The sequence below is a fragment of the Myxocyprinus asiaticus genome, chromosome 7 (genome assembly GCF_019703515.2).
Source record: "Myxocyprinus asiaticus isolate MX2 ecotype Aquarium Trade chromosome 7, UBuf_Myxa_2, whole genome shotgun sequence".
Lineage (NCBI taxonomy): Eukaryota > Metazoa > Chordata > Actinopteri > Cypriniformes > Catostomidae > Myxocyprinus > Myxocyprinus asiaticus.
In genome coordinates, this window is record NC_059350.1 from 1,405,233 (window position 1) to 1,424,064 (window position 18,832).

The 18,832-nt window shown below is 39.2% G+C and overlaps 1 protein-coding gene across 2 annotated transcripts; it reads right to left on the reverse strand.

Moving 5' to 3' along the window:
* Window positions 1–795: 795 nt before the first annotated feature.
* On the reverse strand, window positions 796–17,573 carry LOC127443338 (polymeric immunoglobulin receptor-like). 2 transcript variants are annotated; one of them, XR_007897647.1, is made up of 9 exons: window positions 16,315–17,572; window positions 14,764–15,036; window positions 14,346–14,642; window positions 13,877–14,188; window positions 13,424–13,738; window positions 12,982–13,302; window positions 10,403–10,463; window positions 9,698–9,796; window positions 2,055–2,071 (listed from the first exon to the last, which is right to left on the reverse strand). XR_007897647.1 is itself a non-coding variant. In XM_051701832.1 (8 exons), exons 2-8 carry the CDS (start codon window positions 14,801–14,803, stop codon window positions 1,908–1,910), a joined length of 1,548 nt encoding a protein of 515 aa, XP_051557792.1. In that variant the 5' UTR covers window positions 14,804–15,036; window positions 16,315–17,573; the 3' UTR covers window positions 796–1,907. The 2 variants fall into 2 exon arrangements, 1 of the variants encoding a protein (XP_051557792.1); XM_051701832.1 differs by lacking the exon at window positions 10,403–10,463 and having other exon boundaries at window positions 796–2,071; window positions 16,315–17,573.
* Window positions 17,574–18,832: the final 1,259 nt, after the last annotated feature.

The following is an 18,832-nucleotide window of genomic DNA, read 5'->3' on the forward strand; positions in this document are numbered from 1 at the left end:
ATATAAACAAACAATCCAAAAATATCTGAGACAATCAAAAACACAAAAATCAACAAACAAAGGGAAAAGAAAGAAATCCACAAAGAACACAATCCACAACTAAAACAATTTTGTCTCTCTCCACATGGCCCTCACTGAGAGCCTTCCAGAAAGGCCAAATACCTGTCCCATTTCCTACTTTAAGCTGCCTATATGACATCTTTTCAAATACCACCACCTTGCCCAACAAAAAGCAAGACATTTATCCAACATTAACTCATATTTGCCTGTAGATGGAGCCAGAAAATTAAATTAGACACCTAAAGAAATGACTGTGCGTTTGGATGATGAAAGAGATCAGAGAAATCTTATGAAAAACTCTGAGTTTAGTTTGAATTATACACACACATCGTGACCAGAACCTCAGAAAGTTAATAACTAAAGTTAATATTATGACAAACAGGCCGATTAATATCTGATGCTAAGACAACATTGAATTGAGACTCATTAGCATTATTCGAAATATGAGATGTTTACAGCATTGTTACTCCATTACTGTTTGTTATGACAAAACAATACAGTTTGTTGCTTTGTTGTCCTGTTTGTTTCGTCACTGTGGGACAACTGATGTGCTGGCTGTTTGACACATGCAAAGTAAATAAATAAATGAATAAACAAAAAATAAAAATAGAAAATGTTCGGAGGCAGACTGTAGCAAAATCAAATATAAAGGTTTATTTTATATAAACACAATCAAGGGTGGGGAGCACATAAAGTTCATCCATGTGGCACGGTCAAAAACTGTATGAGCCCGCACCAGCACCCCTCCTGTAGGGCAAAACTCTTTGAAACATAAATGCACATTCTAGAGTACTCAGTAAAAATATAATCAACCAAAATAAATTAATAAATACATTTAAAAGGTAAATATTGTATGTGAGAATCATCCTGTGTCTCCCATTACGATGTCTTATGGATAAGATACTTTTTGTAATGATACAATAAATGTTGTGATTCTTTTATACATGTTGCTCTGTAACAGCTGCAAAGTACATCCATTTATTAACCCTTTCTATAATGGCTGGAAGTTGGTATGATAATTTTGAGCTGGTCATTTCAGAGCATCTCGAATCTTTTCAGATATGATACAGTCACTAATGCCATTAGGATTCACACACCCACTGTCAGATAAAAATGTAAATAATCGCTATTTCTAATGCATTTATGAGCACATTTTAAAGTAAATATCAAATAAAAATGCACAGCTCAAAAATAATACTTTATCAGTCCAATGCAATGCTGGATTATCACACTATAAATCTATTATTTTGTTTTAATTTGTAATGATCTGAACTTTTAACACTATTAAAGGTTTCCGTAATCTGCTGTAACAGAATTATGATTTAGAATACTTAATGGGTTTGAGAGACTGTTTCTGAAAATACTGTACAATAGATGAAACACATCTAAAAAACTGGAACTAGCTAAAGAAAAAAGAAAAAGAAGAAAGAAAACCCTGTGTACAAAACAGTGACATTTAAAGAGTCTCAAGACTAGAACAAAACAGACCTTAAGGACAAAATAAAATACATGGTACACCATTTGATGCATGTTTACTGTGGAATTTTTGCATCCATTTTATTTCCTGTTTGTTGTTACAAAAATTCACAAAGAACTTGTTTGGTCAATATGGTTAAAAGCACAGATGCAAAACACTGACAAAAGAAAACCACAAGCTGAAGAGCACGTCATGTTGGTTACTCTTTAGTGCACACTGCACAGGAAAAAAACAACATTGCACACACAAAAGACTAGATTAAATGTTAAGTTATCCTCCTTTGCAAAGATAACACATTTCTGATCAAAGAATCAATAATAAAACAGCACAGTTGTTTGTGATTTTTAATAATCTGTAATTTGTAAGGGAATTAGTTCAGTCTAGTGCGATGATTTACAGATGCATAATCAGAGTAAATCTCTTTACTGAATGTGTCTATATCATCAGTGGGACAATCTTCATGTTTCTGGACTCTGACAGCAGCATACAGGAGCCCATCAGAGGAGTTTGAGGGAAGATGAGTCTCAACAGCATCTGCTCTGCCACAAACACATAGAGAAGTATTCGTACTGAGGAACTAAACTCAGAAATGGTTGTACCTTCTTCATCGATCAGTCAATTTTAAAGGTTGAATGGGAACCAAAAGGGTTTCCATTGTGATGTACATGTCTGTTCAGATAAACAAAACGTACTTCAAGACTGCTATATACATTTTTGCTTATGTTGTCCCCTAATGAGGATTATAACTGACACTGCTACAGTCAATAGAATGGCCATTCTGAGCACTTGATCTTATTGATGGAATTTTCTTGCTAAATCAGTCAGGACAAACTGCTGTTTGTTATAAAAATTTAGCAAAAAGGTCTACATGTATAATGAGTGTGCACCAGGCAGCACTGTAAACCTAATGCTCAAAATAATTCATTGTATTGAGTGGGGGGAAATGAAATACAAATTGCTTTAAATAAATGAACCTTGATGAGTAGATCATCTTTAAGCTCACAAAACTGACACCTTTTAAGTAACCAGAATTTTTTTTCTCTTTATTTTTTATGCACCTGTCTCTTTAAATTTACAGGAACTAAAATTGTCCAGTTGAATGTAAAGATGTCCAATAGCCTCTCAATCTACACTACCATTGTTTGCAATAGGAGCGTAGATGCAAAAGCTATTGGGCATTTGTGTCATGCAGCTCTGTAGAGTTGCACTGAACAGAGTTGGTGAAACTACAAATGTATTTGTAATAGCTGGTTTGTTATAAAAATGATGTAAGCTATTGGGCATTCCTCATTACTTTTTGTCAAGATTTACTTAATCTATTTGTGTTGTGTCTTTGTGCGAGATAGATGTAAAGAGGAGAGACTTGTTAGTGTTTATTGTTTAGTTGTGTTATTTAAAAGAGTTTCTGCATGTTGGACTTTTGGGGATTATAATTGAGTTTGAGTTTAGGTTGAGGACAGGTAGTGTTAAGATGGTTTTCTATTGCTTTACTCATTGAGCAATTGCTATGCTAATCAAAGCACAGTGTTTCAAATTAGCATGCATTCAACATGCTAGCATTCAATGCACTTGCTGGTTTCAAATGGAAAGAGATTCATTTTAATAATTTAATATGTCTAATTTAGTTGGATTTACTTAATTCAATTAAGTTCAGTATACTTGAAGTATTTAAACTGACATAACATGGTCATTTTAAGTTCAAATAAAGAATTACATTTAAAGTTAAGTGCCATAAAAATGTATGAGTTAGCTTGCTCAATATTTCAAGTTAAGTGCAACTAGCACACATGTGTAGTACACAATCAAAATCTGAAAGTCTGTTAACTTATACTTGGAGTTAAAAAAATTTTTTTGATGTAGCTGATAGCCTCTATTTTTTATTTTTTTATTTAGTTCGGCTAACTATTAGAGTTGACAGTGAACACATCATTACATTTAGCTTTAGTTAAAGTAGGCTATCAACTAAGGTGGAAATATGAATATAATGAGGAGAACTGTTGTGAAAAAGTACCTTGCAGCAAACACAGATATTGTGAATCGGATGGAATTAGATTTCTCAGAAGTCCAAGAAGTAATTATTTACTGAGGTTGTGTGAGAAAAAACACAGACATGTTCAATTCGGATGGGATTCAAATTAAAAAGGAAGTCTGTGAAACATGATTTTTTCCTAAAGTCCTCAGGGAAAACTATAGTTCTGTCTAATAAGGTTTAAAAAAAAAAAAAAAAGGGTTTGTGTATGTGTGTGTGTGTGTTTGTGTGTGTGTTTGTGTATTTGTATGTGTGTCTGTGTGTGGGAGTGTGTGTGTCTGTCTGTATGTGTGTGTGTACATCTGCCTACGCATATGTGTGTGTAGCCGGTACACAGGGTGTGTGTGAAGTGTCTAGTGAAGTAGTGCAGTAGTGTAGTAGTACTGCTTGCCGCACTGTGCTCTATGCTTGCTACTCTCTGCTTACAGCTATTGCCGCTGGCTAGCCTCCTTGATAGAAGGTGAAAAGAGGAGCAGATTGTGTAAGTCTCTTCCTGCCAGTATAGAGCCTCTCCACCACCAAGACTCCTGCAGTGCCTCCCCGGGGCCACACACAGAAACTGGGTATCTTACGGTCCCAGGCTAAATTACAGGGGATCTCGGAGCAGCAGTGGGCCCCAGAGACAAGGTGTGCAGGCCCTCCACTGTGTGGACATGCCCTGGCACCCATCAACCACTGCACCAGCTATGGGCAAATAGCCCCTATGCCTTGTGGTAAGTCTATTGAGACTACGGCTAAGGGAGCACACCCTGACAGAAAAGCAATGCGCTGGTGTTGCGCAATAGGCGGGCCTTAACAAACAAAGGACCCGGCAGCCTCCTGCAGCCAAGATGTGGGACCAGTTGTCCCGGGACCCCCCTTGCCACTGGATTTACTCCATCAATGTGAAAATAGTGCTACTGGCACACCCCCTGTGGCACTTTAAAACCCTTCCTTGTGCAGGTCTCCACTTTTGACCACTGTGAACAATATCTGGACCTTACATAGGTTGAAGTCTGATGGCGATGGGGTGTCTGGCAATGGGAGCAGGTACAAATGGACTGGGAGCTCCTAGTCAGAACCCTGCACGACAGCGGCACAGGGTATTGGTAACTAGCAGCTGGGACTGAGTGGCAGCTGTTTTCGGCAGACCCCTGTGCAACTGAGCAGCCCTATTTAGGGACCACACTGCTCACCCCAATTGGGGAAGGGCCTAGAAAAGGTGGCCTAAAAATTGCCCATTCATTCTCACCTGGATAGGTTACTGTGCCTATTAGTTCATTCCACTACTGTGGTCGAAATGAGAAACAATATAACCTAAAACTAGCAACATGGAATGTAAGGACTCTCCTGGATTCGTATGGCATCTCTGACAGGCCTCATTGGAGAACAGCTCTGATCGCTGCTGAGCTGAGGCGCTACAACATTGACATTGCTGCCCTGAGTGAGACCAGGCTCCTGGATGAAGGCTCTCTAACAGAGGAAGGGATGGGTTATATCTTCTTCTGGAAAGGTTTCCCCCCATGTGGACAACATCTCCACGGAGTAGGACTGGCGATCAAGAACACCCTTCTACCAAGTCTCACAGAAACATCAGTTGGCATTAGTGAAAGGCTATTGATCCTCTGTATCCCCCTGGCAAAGAAGCGTTATGCCACACTTCTTAGTGCCTACGCACCAACTTTACCATCTGAGAACGAGGCCAAGGAATGCTTTTATCAGGCACTGGATGAAGCTCTTTGCCGGATCCCTAAGAGTGACAAGATCCTCTTGCTTGTGGACTTTAACGCTAGGGAGGGACAGAACAACAGGATATGGGGTGGAGTACTAGGTTGGCATGGTATTGGCAGGGTGAATGCAAATGGCATGAGGCTACTTACTCTTTGCTCTTAGCATAACCTTACCATAACCAACACCGTCTTTCAGCAGAAGGCCAAGTATAAGAACTCGTGGATGCACCCTCACTCTAAACATTGGCACATGATTGACTTCATCATTTTGAGGCGTAGTGACATCAAAGATGTTCACATCACCCGTGCCATGAGGGGTGCATAGTGCTGGACCAATCATCGTACGATTTTGCCAAGCTCCATATGAAAGTGCGTCTCCCTCTGCAGTTGCAAAAGCCCAACAAAAAGAAGCTAAATTGCAACTGCTTGGGAAGCAAAGAAGCCAGAAGTGAGTTCCGATGCCTCTTAGCTGAGAAGCTAAGCAAGCTGTAACTTTGTCTGAACCCAGAAAACACCATGTAACAACAGTGGACCTATATCAGCTCTGCACTCTACGATGCAGCAGTCCAATCCATTGGCCATAAGAGCAGGAACCACCAAGACTGGTTTGACGATAACTCAGACACCATCCACAACTTGCTTAAGGACATGCACAAAGCACATTGGGCAACTATAGATAAACCTACATCCACCAACACCAGGCAGCATTGGCAGGCAGCTCGGAGAAAAGTGCAAAAAACAACATGGACATCCAGAATAAGTGGTGGACTGAAAAGGCACATGAAATCCAGTTCTTTGCTGATAAAAAATAACATGCATAATTTTTATAATGCTGTCAAAACCATCTACAGCCCAAGAAATCGCTGCGTCATGTCTCTGAAGACAGCAGATGGTCTAAAGCTTCTGAAGGATCAGGATAGTATCCTGTTGAGGTGGGCTGAACACTTTGACACCCTGCTTAATCAGGACTCTGATGCAGACTCCACCATCCTGGACAAACTGCCTGAACATCCTCCCATCCATGACCTCAGTCTAACACCAACCTTCCAGGAGGTTCTGTCAGCTGTCCGTTCTCTTAAGAACAAGTCCCCTGGCGCAGATAATATCCCTGCTGAGTTACTAAAGGAGGGAGGGTACATGTGTATGCACACCCTCTACCAGTACATTACCAAGGCCTGGACTGATGAGAACATCCCACAACAATGGAGATATGCAAACATTGTTGTCATTTATAAGAACAAGCGTGACAAGGTCATCTGTGGCAATAGTAGGGGCATATCACTTCTTTCTGTTGCATGTAAGGTCCTGGCTAGAGTGTTGCTTCAGAGACTCATCTGTAACATCACCGAGTCAGTGCTGCCTGAATTGTAGTGTGGATTTTGGAGGAACAGAAGTACAGTCAACATGATCTTCACAGCCCGGCAGCTTCAGGAAAAGTGCCGGGAGCAACATCAGGACCTGTTTATGGCCTTTGTCGACCTCTCCAAAGATTTGACACTGTGCAAAGAGAGCTCTTATGGGATGTTCTCCTTAGGTTTGGCTGTTCTAATAAATTTGTTAACATCCTCCACAAGTTCCACAATGGGATGACTGCTCAGGTGACCATCAGTGGACAAAACTCTGAGCCCTTCCTTGTATGCACAGGGGTGAGGCAGGGGTGTGTGCTAGCGCCAGTGCTCTTTAACATCTTCCTCCTGTGTGTTACCAAGGTTCTCCATAATGAGATTGAGAACAGCAGTGGTGTCGCAGTGGACTTCAGACTAGATGGCAATCTCTTTAACATTAGGAGGCTCCACGCAAACACTAAACTCTGTAGAGAGTGAGTCCTGGAGCTGAAGTATGCAGATGACTGTGCTTTTGTGGCCCATACTACGGAGGATCTCCTGTCCATCCTGGCTGTGGCAGTGAGAGCATACAGCAGGATGTGGCTGACTGTCAACACCACCAAGAAAGAAGTGGTTTGCCAATGGAGTACCAGTGTCCCATCCACTCTACCTCCCTTCACTGTTGGTGGTGAACAGCTATCAGTAGTGCCATCCTTCAAATATCTGGGGAGTATTCTCGCAGAGGATAGTGGCATTGACAATGATATCTAGAGCCGGATTAATCATCTGCCTTTGGGAGACTTCGGCGCAGAGTATTTGAGAACAAGAACCTTCATCCCCCACAAAGGTCATTGTATACCAAGCGGTCTGTGTCACCACCCTCCTCTATAGCTGTGAAGCTTGGGTAACCTACAGCTGTCACATTAAGTTCTCAAAGCACTTCCACATTAGATGCCTTCAGGGCATTCTGGGAATTACATGACGTGAGCGTATGCATCACACTGAAATACTTGTAAAGACCAACTGCAGAAGTATCGAGGCCATGATCACCCAGCGCCAGCTGCAGTGGTTGGGCCACATGATAAGGATGCCCCCATGTCGGCTACCCCGCAGAGTGCTATATGGCCATGGTCGATGCTCAGCTGGAGGGCCTAAGAATCGCTATAAGTATCAAATGAAGATTGCCTTGAGGAAGTGTAAGATCAGACCCGAGGACCTGGAGTATGTTGCTGCTGATCGTACCATCTGGCGACAGCTTTGTAGGGATGGGGCTCATATGCTAGAAATGGAGAGGACAACCAAAAGACAACAGGAGAGAGCCAGGAGACACACAGCCATGGTTGCCATCACTACCACCACTACTACCACATATATATGCCCCACCTGCAATAGAGCTTGTGGTTCCAGGATAGGACTGTTCAGCCATCAAAGATCTCACCGTTAAATGAGTGGACGTCATCATCTGATTTCGATGGACAACCGAAGAGAAAGAAGTGTGTGAATGTGTGTGTGAGTGTGTATGAGTGTGTGTGTGTGTGTGTGTGAGAGTGTGAGTGTGTGTGTATGTTGTGTGTGAGTGTGTGTGTGTGTGTGTGTGTGTGTGTTTGTGTGAGTGTGTGTTTCTGTGTGTCTGTGTGTGAGTGTGTGTGTGTGAGAGTGTGTATGTGTGTGTGTTTGTGTGTGTGTGTGTGAGTGTGTGTGTGTGTGGGCGGGTTTAGGTAGTTTACGAGGACTTTTTTTTAGGTTACAAACTGTTAATTACAAGGACATTAATAAATGTGTTTAAATGTGGTTTATGAGGACATTTCTAGTGTCCCCATAATTTAAATTGCTTAAAAAACATACTAAATTATGTTTTATTGAAAATGTAAAAATGCAGAAAGTTTTTTGTGAGGGTTAGGTTTAGCGGTAGGGTTAGGGTTAGGGGATAGAATCTATAGTTTGTACAGTATAAAAATCATTATGTCTGTGGAGAATCCTCATAATGATAGCTGCACCAACATGTGTGTGTGTGTGTGTGAGTGAGTGTGTGTGTGTGTCAGTGTGTGTGTGTGTTTGTGAGTGTGTGTTTGTGTGTGTGTGTGTTGTGTGTCTCTGTGTGAGTGTCTCTGTGTGTGAGTGTGTGTGTTTGTGTGAGTGTGTGTGTGTGTGTCTGTGTGTGTGAGTGTATGTGTGAGAGTGTGTGTGTGTTGTGTGAGTGTGTGTGTTGTGTGTTTGTGAGTGTGTGTTGTGTGAGTGTGTGTGTTGTGTGTTTGTGAGTGTGTGTGTGTGTGTTTGTGTGTCTGTGTGTGTGTGTCTCAGTGTGTGTGTGTGTGTGTGTGTTTGTGAGTGTGTGTGTGTGTGTGTTGTGTGTCTCTGTGTGAGTGTCTCTGTGTGTGAGTGTGTGTGTTTGTGTGAGTGTGTGTGTGTGTGTGTGTGTCTGTGTGTGTGAGTGTATGTGTGAGAGTGTGTGTGTGTTGTGTGAGTGTTTGTGTGTGTTTATGTGTGTGTGTGTGTGTGGGCAGGTTTAAGTGGTTTACGAGGACTTTTTTTTACAAACTGGTAATTACAAGGGTATTATGCTATAAATGTGGTTTATGAGGACATTTCTAGTGTCCCCAAAATGTAAATAACTTAAAAAACATACTAAATGATGTTTTATTGAAAATGTAAAAATGTAGAAAGGTTTTTGTGAGGGTTAGGTTTAGGGGTAGGGTTAGGGTTAGGGGATAGAATCTATAGTTTGTACAGTATAAAAATCATTATGTCTATGGAGAGTCCTCATAATGATAGCTGCACCAACATGTGTGTGTGTGTGTGTGTGAGTGTGTGTCTGTGTGTGAGTGTTGTGTGTCTCTGTGTGAGTGTCTCTGTGTGTGTGTGTGCATGTGAGTGTGATTGTGTGTGTGTGTGTGTTTATGTGTGTGTGTGCGTGTGTGTGAGAGAGTGTGTGTGTGTATGTGAGTCTGTGTTTGTTTGTGTGTGTGTGTCTGTGTGTGTGTGTGTGTGTGTGAGTGTGTGTGTGTGAGCATGCGTGTGTGTGTGTGTGTGTGTGTGTGTGTGAGTGTGTGTGTGTGTGTGTGTGTGTGTGTGTGTGTGTGTGTGTGTGTGTGATCACCTTGTCTCTTGTTGTGTGTTAATTTCCAAACAATCAGAGTGAATCCTCCAATCAGCAGTAGAATCACAAACACACAAATAATGATGATCATGGGGAAATCTGAAAATAAAATATACAAACAGACTCTGATACAGCTGATAATTAGAGAAAAACATGGAGATGTAGCAAGTTGAAAACAAGTGTTATTAACATGAATAATACAAAATGACATTTCTAAAGCATTCTTGCTGATATTTTCTGTTATCAGAATTATTGTGGTTGGTTTGAGGGTTTATTGTTTAGATTTTGTTTGCAAATTAGTAAATTAAATGGTCTTTCCGTATTCAACTCTTGCTCAACATTTATTTAATTGTTTTATATGAATAACTGAATGTCTTGAGTAAGAAAGATGAAATCCTCCTCTGCACAACTGCACATAACCGGTCCTACTTTTTTATCTTTCTATCTTTGTTCAGTCTCATCTGGTCACACAGTGGGCTTGACATCTGTTAAACTTCACAGATATTCTAAACTGAGACCTTGAAACTTCATCTGTCTTCTGTGGTTTTTAGCTGGTCGGAAAAAAAAAAACCCTGATCATCGTGCAAAAATAAACCAAAAAAAAAAAAAAAAAAAAAAAAACACCTGCCTTTAGCATCGTCGCGTTTCTAAAGGATCACCCAAAATGTATTTTAAAATTAACACGAAATTCTTTCACAAACTCACGTTTATTCTTAATAACATGTCAGCAAAGAACAGCTCTCGCTTTCGCTCTTACTGGCACCATCTGCAAAGGAAAAAAATAATAAAAACAGCTGAAAATAATAAAAACAGCGAGTAGGGAGATTTGGGTGAGGTTTTATTTTATTTTCTAATACATTTTTTTTTTTGTCTCATGCTCCCCAAACCTTGCTCTCCTCTTTCAACAAACATTAAAGAACGGCTCGCACCCGTGCGTATTTGCGCAAGTTTGCAAAGCAAAAAAAAATAAAAATAAAAATAAATATATATATATATATATATATATATATATATATATATATATATATATATATATATATATATATATATATATATATACATACAGTTGTGCTCAAAAGTTTGCATACCCTCGGAGAATTGGTAATATATGTCCATTTTTAAAGAAAACATGAGTGAGCAGGAAAAACACATTTCTTTTATTTCTTATGGGATTCATATTCAACTGTAGGTTATAACAGAATGGCACAATCATAAAACAAAACATGGCAACAAAGAAAAACATGAAATGACCCCTGTTCAAAAGTCTGCATACCCTTAGTTCTTAATACTGTGTATTGCCCCCTTTAGCATCAATGACAGCGTGCAGTATTTTGTAATAGTTGTCTATGAGGCCCCAAATTCTTGCAGGTGGTATAGCTGCCCATTCGTCTTGGCAAAATGCCTCCAGGTCATGCAAAGTCTTTGGTCGTCTAGCATGAACCGCACGTTTGAGATCTCCCTGGAGTGGCTCGATGATATTAAGATCAGGAGACTGTGATGGCCACTCCAGAACCTTCCCCTTTTTCTGCTGTAACCACTGGAGGGTCAACTTGGCTTTGTGCTTAGGGTCATTGTCGTGCTGGAAAGTCCAAGAGCGTCCCATGCGCAGCTTTCATGCAGAGGAATGCAAATTGTCTGCCAGTATTTTCTGATAACATGCTGCATTCATCTTGCCATCAGTTTTCACAAGATTCCCCGTGCCTTTAGAGCTCACACACCCCCAAAACATCAGTGAGCCACCACCATGCTTCACACTTCACAAGCTCTATTTTGGTCTTGTTACTCCAAATTACAGTGTGCCAGAAGCTGTGAGGCGTGTCAAGGTGTTGTCAGGCATATTGTAACCGGGCTTTTTTGTGGCATTGGCGCAGTAAAGGCTTCTTTCTGGCAACTCGACCATGCAGCTCATTTTTGTTCAAGTATCATCGTATTGTGCTCCTTGAAACAACCACACCGTCTTTTTCCAGAGCAGCCTGTATTTCTCCTGAGGTTACCTGTGGGTTTTTCTTTGTATCCTGAACAATTCTTCTGGCAGTTGTGGCTGAAATCTTTCTTGGTCTACCTGACCTTGGCTTGGTATCAAGAGATCCCTGAACTTTCCACTTCTTAATAAGTGATTGAACACTACTAACTGGCATTTTCAAGGCTTTTGATATCTTTTTATATCCTTTTCCATCTTTATAAAGTTCCATTACCTTGTTACGCAGGTCTTTTGACAGTTCTTTTCTGCTCCCCATGGCTCAGTATCTAGCCTGCTCAGTGCATCCACGTGAGAGCTAACAAACTCATTGACTATCTATACACAGGCACTAATTGCAATTTAATAATTAATTGCCACAGGTGTGAGAAATTAACCTTTAATTGCCATTTAAACCTGTGTGTGTCACCTTGTGTGTCTGTAACAAGGCCAAACATTCAAGGGTGTGTAAACTTTTGATCAGGGCCATTTGGGTGATTTCTGTTATCATTATGATTTAAAAAGGAGCCAAACAACTATGTGATAATAAATGTCTTCATATGATCACTATCCTTAAATAAAAGTTTATTTGCATGATCAGTCATATTTTCAAAATCAATGCCAAAATTTCACAATTTCTGCCAGGGTATGCAAACTTTTGAGCACAACTGTATATATATATATATATATATATATATATATATATATATATATATATATATATATATATATATATATATATATATATGTTTAATTTTATTTTTAAATTATTATTTGTCTTCTGCTTCTTAATTCTTTGCCCTTATCTTGCGCTCTCTTTATATTTCATTGGCTGTGGATCATTGTCCTTCTTTCGCTCGTCGGGACGGTGCGCACACCTGAAGACAAGATATCTGGATATCAAGCAGTTTTGAAAACTGTCGTCTGGGTCTCTTCTCAGGCTTTCACAGGAATGCGCACACAACAAGACTGTTCGTCGTGAGATTCGAGACTTCTCGTCGCAGACCAGTCGCCAACTCAAAACATCAAAGGAGAAGAGTTTGAGTCACACTAGGCTTACGGGAACATAGTGTGCAACGATACTTTAAATGGAGGGACAATATGCACTATTCAGGAATATATAAACTATTTAGCCTGTGATACAAAAATACACCAGGTTGTACATTCACAGGGACAAAAATATTATTTTGGATAAAGAACGCACAGCAGTAAGAAGATTCAAAATCTTTACTGAACATTCTTTGCACCCGTGGCTATGTAGATCACATGGAAAGTATGGTGCATATACTGTGTGAAATACCCTAATTAAATTATCTGATTGACTCACTTATCAGGTTGAGTTGAACTTTAGTGGTCAGAGAGATGAAACTCAGATGTTCTTCACTGGTTTCTGTACCACACCAGTAAACTCCAGCATCTCTCACTGTCAGATTACTGATGCTCACAGTAAAAACTCTTGCTGCATTTCTCTCAGATAAAGAATTCATTTGTGTCACTTCAGATGTGTTGACAGTTTGACAGATGTGATCATCATCCTCTTTACAAAAGTGTTTTGAACTGACTTCATGTTCCTCTGGGATCTGACAGGTGATGTTCACTTCCTCACCAACATAAACCGATTTATACACTCTCTGTACTAATGATGCATCTATAAACCAAGACACATTACATAAAAATCCAAACAAATGTCTGTACACATGCTAGACTAAAAAGTGTCTTCATACATGATAAGTGTATAATTTCAAATAATCTAAAAATAATTTCCTCACCATCTTTAACATCCAGTTTGACTTCAGTAAACCATTCAGTATATTGAGATATGTTCACTCCACACCTGTATGTTCCAGCATCTCCAGCATTCAGATCTCTAAAGAACACCATCAAGACTCCTCCTCTGGTGTCATCATATAAAGAAACATCTCCATTTTCCACCCATTTATTCTCAACTCCTGGATACTTCCTCTCAGAACATCCATCTGATTCTTTACAGATATATTTAGGGTTGGTTTTGTACTGAGGGTGTTCACACTTGATGATGATCTGACCTCCTGAGTAACCGGTCACTTTATATGAACCCACTTTATCTGTCAATCACAAATATCACATTATACTGCTCATCACATCTGACTGAATAAGTTTGACTTCATCAAATATGAAAACTAGTAATATTAGAGCAGTTGAAAAAGTGCAGGAGAACTACATTGAGAGTTTGTTCTACTTACGAATGATGTGCAGATGAACAACATTAACAAAAGAGTGTGAGTTTTTGTTGTCCCAAACTGAACAAAAATAAACTCCTCCGTCATACACATTAACAACACTAATATTCACACTGATGAGGTTTTTATCTCTGTCATCAAAAAAATGGAATCTTTCTGTCTGATTCAATGTGCTGTAGATCTCATCAATCGAGTCTTTTCCTTCTTTGAATATTGTCTTCCAGTTATTCTTATAATCTTGTGAATATTCACATCTGAAGACAACATATTCTCCACTATTCACAGTCACTGTTTTTGACTTCCCACAACATGAATCTGTCATCAATATAACAAAATAACATTTGTTTGTTGTATTTACTTCCTTAATAAATAAATACATTGTAATTTAATATAATACCATTATCTATTATATTAACATCATCTATTTTCATAATCTCAGTTACACAATGACTTAAATCTCTTCATGACTGACCTTCTATTACTTTTAAAGTAATTTCAAAGGACCACTGGCCATCAACACCAATCCGGTATCTTCCAGCATCTGTTGTGTTCAGTTCTCTGATGAAGATCATGAGGTTTCCATGTTTGTTGCGATACAGAGTAAATTTTTCTCCATTAATCCATTGACCATATTTCTTATCCTTAATAATGGCACTATGTGGGTCATGTTTAGCAACGTATTTCAAACACTCATCGCACCAAAGATTCCAGGAATTAAAATGAACACTTCCTCCAGAATATCCAGTTACATCAAAGCATCGCACTGAACCTGTCAATCAGATTGATACTGGTATCAGAAACATGATGAAATATTACTAATCAATCGCTATATTCTGAGAATGGTAATAGCTAAAATGATTTGTGCAGTAGTGAAAGAGAAGTGTATTGACCTGAGATGAGGTAGAATGTGAAGATGAGGAGGATCTTCATTGTGAGTTGAGTTCAGCTTCACAGCAGTTCTGATTCTCCTCACAGGATGTTTGTCTTCTTTATGTTGAATGATCTCTGTGTGTATCCCTCTGTCTATACATCTGTCTGCTTTAGTTACTTCCTTTTTATTCAGCTCTATCAGTAATGATCATCTTTACTGGCCCCTCCAACCATCACTATTCACTCAATATTCATCACAGAGAAACAGTGCCTTCTAGCTGATGTTACAGTGTCTGCAACAGTGAAAAACCTGATGTGAGATCATACAGAGGGAGCATTCTCACACATACACAGATCAGCCATGGCATTAAAACTACCTGCCTGTGGGGGTGGTGGGGGGGGGGGGTCACGTGATGCCATGCGAGGATTGTATGTGTGAACAGCGAGCTCTGCGCTCTTTGTTAGTTTTAATACTTTTAATGACATAAACTGGTGAGATTCGATACACTCTGTTCCATAATTGTTGTAGGAGGACAATATGTCAAAGAATTCAAAATCCTTGGGCTCTGGAGACATTAAAAGACAATTACGTGCTCAAGCTGACACCCCCAAGCAGGCCGCAAGCCTGGGAGTCAGTTTAGTTGGAGAGGTGTGAAAAATGCGGTGAGAGATGTTGAACATGTCGGCAATGCTGACGAAGGTCGTTGCTGACTTGGAGGATCTTACTGTAATACGTTGATCGATCACAGCCATGGAGAGGAAGTTCACTAATGTGGTTACAAGAGTGGGGGATGCCGAGAAACGGATCGATTACCTGGAGTCATGGGAGAGTGATATAAATGATTCCATGTATTTATGTTCTGTTTGTCCTAATTTTGTATATTTTTATTTTTTGTACGGAATCATTAAAAAATGTTAATGACAAAAAAACAACACTACCTGCCTAATATTGTGTAGAACCCCCTTGTGATGCCAAAACAGCGCCAACCCGCATCTCAGAATAGTATTCAGAGATTATATTCTTCTCACCTCAATTGTACAGAGTGGTTATCTGAGTTACTGTAGACTTTGTCAGTTCAAACCAGTCTGGCTATTCACTGTTGACCTCTCTCTCATCAACAAGGTGTTTCCATCCACAGAACTGCCGCTCACTGGATGTTTTTTGTTTTTGGCACCATTCTGAGTACATTCTAGAGACTGTTGTGTGTGAAAATCCCAGAAATACTCAAACCAGCCCATCTGGCACAATCATGCCACGCTCCAAATCACTGAGATCACATTTTTCCCCATTCTGATGGTTGATGTGAACATTAACCAAAGCTCCTGACCTGTATCTGCATGATTTTATGCACTGCAGTGCTGCCACATGTTTGGCTTATTAGATAACCACTCTGTACAATTGTGGTGAGAAGAATATAATCTCAGAAATGCTATTCTGAGATGCGGGTTGGCACTGTTTTAGCAGCACAAGGGGGACCTACCCCATATTAGGCAGGTGGTTTTAATGTTGTGGCTGATCGGTGTATATTACTGTAGTGTAAGATATGTATAAACTGAAAAGTATGTCTTACAGGCAGCATAGATCTAGCCTTCGTTGTCTACGATATCCCACAATCCTGTGTTCGGCTTTTAGCTGAAGAATAAAAATGGTGTCTGAATTATCAGTTGAACCAGTAATTAGTTCATTAATGTCCAGTTTTACATTTTTGTCAACTTATGACACTGCAGTTACTAAACATTTTCTTTGTTATGTCTAAAGCTCACCTGAATTAGGTTTAGATCATTAGATATGGCTTCATGAAGCCTTGGAAGGCTTAAACCAGCATCCTTACGAGGTGCCTTCAAATGCAAAATCACTGCTTGTGACTGACAGAATATCTTCTTAGAAAACTTACTGTTAACAGCATGATTATACACAAATACAACATCTGGTACTGGTGTTTAGAGGCTGTCATTTTGACTTACTTGTGGAAAGTTTTACATGTGGTTTGTGTTTTTTACTGTAATGGTTCGGACAACAGACAGAGAGTGAAACTTTGAGACTGGAGAGAATGTGCCAACGTCTCACAGCAGTGCACTAATCATCTCTGAAAACATTTCACTCTCATTCTGAAAACACAGTTTTTTTATTTAAAAGGCAGATCGCACACAAAAATAGTGCAGTATCACCACCTATTGCTAGCTTGGACCATTATACCCTTGGGATGGGGAAATTAAGCTCTGAGTCTTTCCACTGATTGTGCAGAGAAAAGATTCAAAGTCTCGAGATCATCTGGTGGTCGATTATGGAAATATCATCATACGTGAATGGGACTGCTCTAAATGCAAAAAAACGAAAACAAACACTGGGCCAGCCCAGACTCTTTTGGCCCCCTAGGTGAGACTTTAGATTGGCGCCCCCCCAGCGCAACATTGCGAGGTTGGTACCGTCCACGTTATGGGCAGATCTTTTGCCATCCATTCTCGTGAAAAAAATCAAGGATCTGTGGTTTCAAAACTGCACACACCTGGACTTCTTTGTGAAAAAGTCATCAATGACATTTACAGTATTTAATACATTTAAGGAAAAGAGCTGCAACTAACGATTATTTTGATAATCGACTAATCTAACGATTATTAGAACGATTATTTGACTACTTGTTGATTATTGCAATGATTAATCATTAGCTCTTAACTGACTATTCATCTTTTGCCTCGACTTAAAAAGTTTTATTAAACGTGAAAACCACAACAAACAGGACAAAATCGCCTTTTAAAAACACCTCTAAACGACATTCACTGAATTACAAGGAAAAAAATACTTGGATTTTTATTCAATTTAATTATTTAAAAAATCACTGCAAAAATTCCTATAGTTATCAAGTGCTTTTGTCTTGTTTTCCATTTAAAATGATCTAAAAATCATATATGATAGAAACAAGATATTTAGACTTGCTTTCAGAGAATATATCATAAATATAAGTGTACTTTTTTCACTTGGTTATACTTCTGCAAGTGCAGTAAAGACAAAATATACTTATATTCAATAAATATTCTTTGAAAGCAAGTCTAAATATCTTATCTGTTGCTTCTTAGGTAAATCTCTCTTGTTTTAAGAATCTTTTCACATTTTAAAATATTAAATATATATTAAATATTATATTCAACATTCTCTAACATTTTTTCTTCTGCAGTATAGCTCCTAAAGTAAATGTACGTTAGGAGATTTAGATATTTATATTGGGAAAACAAACCAAAAAAGACAAATCAAAAACCTTTTTGTTAACTTCGGTCCATCTTTAACTTACCAAAAAACAAACTCTCTTCTTAATAGATCTGCGTATCGCCGATTTTCTTTACAATAAGATCCACACCGTGAGACATACAGTATATTATGATTCACTATGTCGCAAGCCATCACGTTATAATCTAGCTGCAGCAAGTGGGCGTAAAGTTCGAGTGTCTCTGCACAAGAGGGTGTATCAGCAGGTAGAAGTTTGAAACTCTCTCGCGCTGTTTTTCACACAACTCATATAAACAGCTCTGACCGCACAGAGAAATGCAAGTTTCGGAGTGTGTGTTTATTTACTGCAACCCATTTCTTATTATCTGAACTTGAATAAAGGATGCATTTAAGCTATAACGCTGGTGTGTTTCATTTTTAGATGCTCTGACAGGCAAGTTTTGCTCAAGTGGAACGCCAGAACCGGCTTCGCTTTATTTCACATCAGGACGACACTTCTTCTGTATTTACTTATTTTGTATTTTTGCATTATAATTCCCTCATACTTTGCGATCTACATCACCTGAAGCTGTTTGGAAAGTTTTGAGTGTGTCTGGACTGTGAGCTGTGTTTTCTTCCTCTCCTCAATCAAGCATGAACGGCAGTGCTGCTCTCGCACATCATCATTAGAGTTCAAAATTGATTTTTTTTATTGTTGACGTTGTCGATAATGTCGACTAATCGTTTCAGCATTATTAAGGAATAGTACCATTATTTTAATGTTTAATAATGGCCATAAAATGAAAACAGAAAAGATCAGATGCCATTAAAAAATATTTAAATGAGTGCTTGTGTTCTATGCAAGTTGGGGAACACACATTGATTTG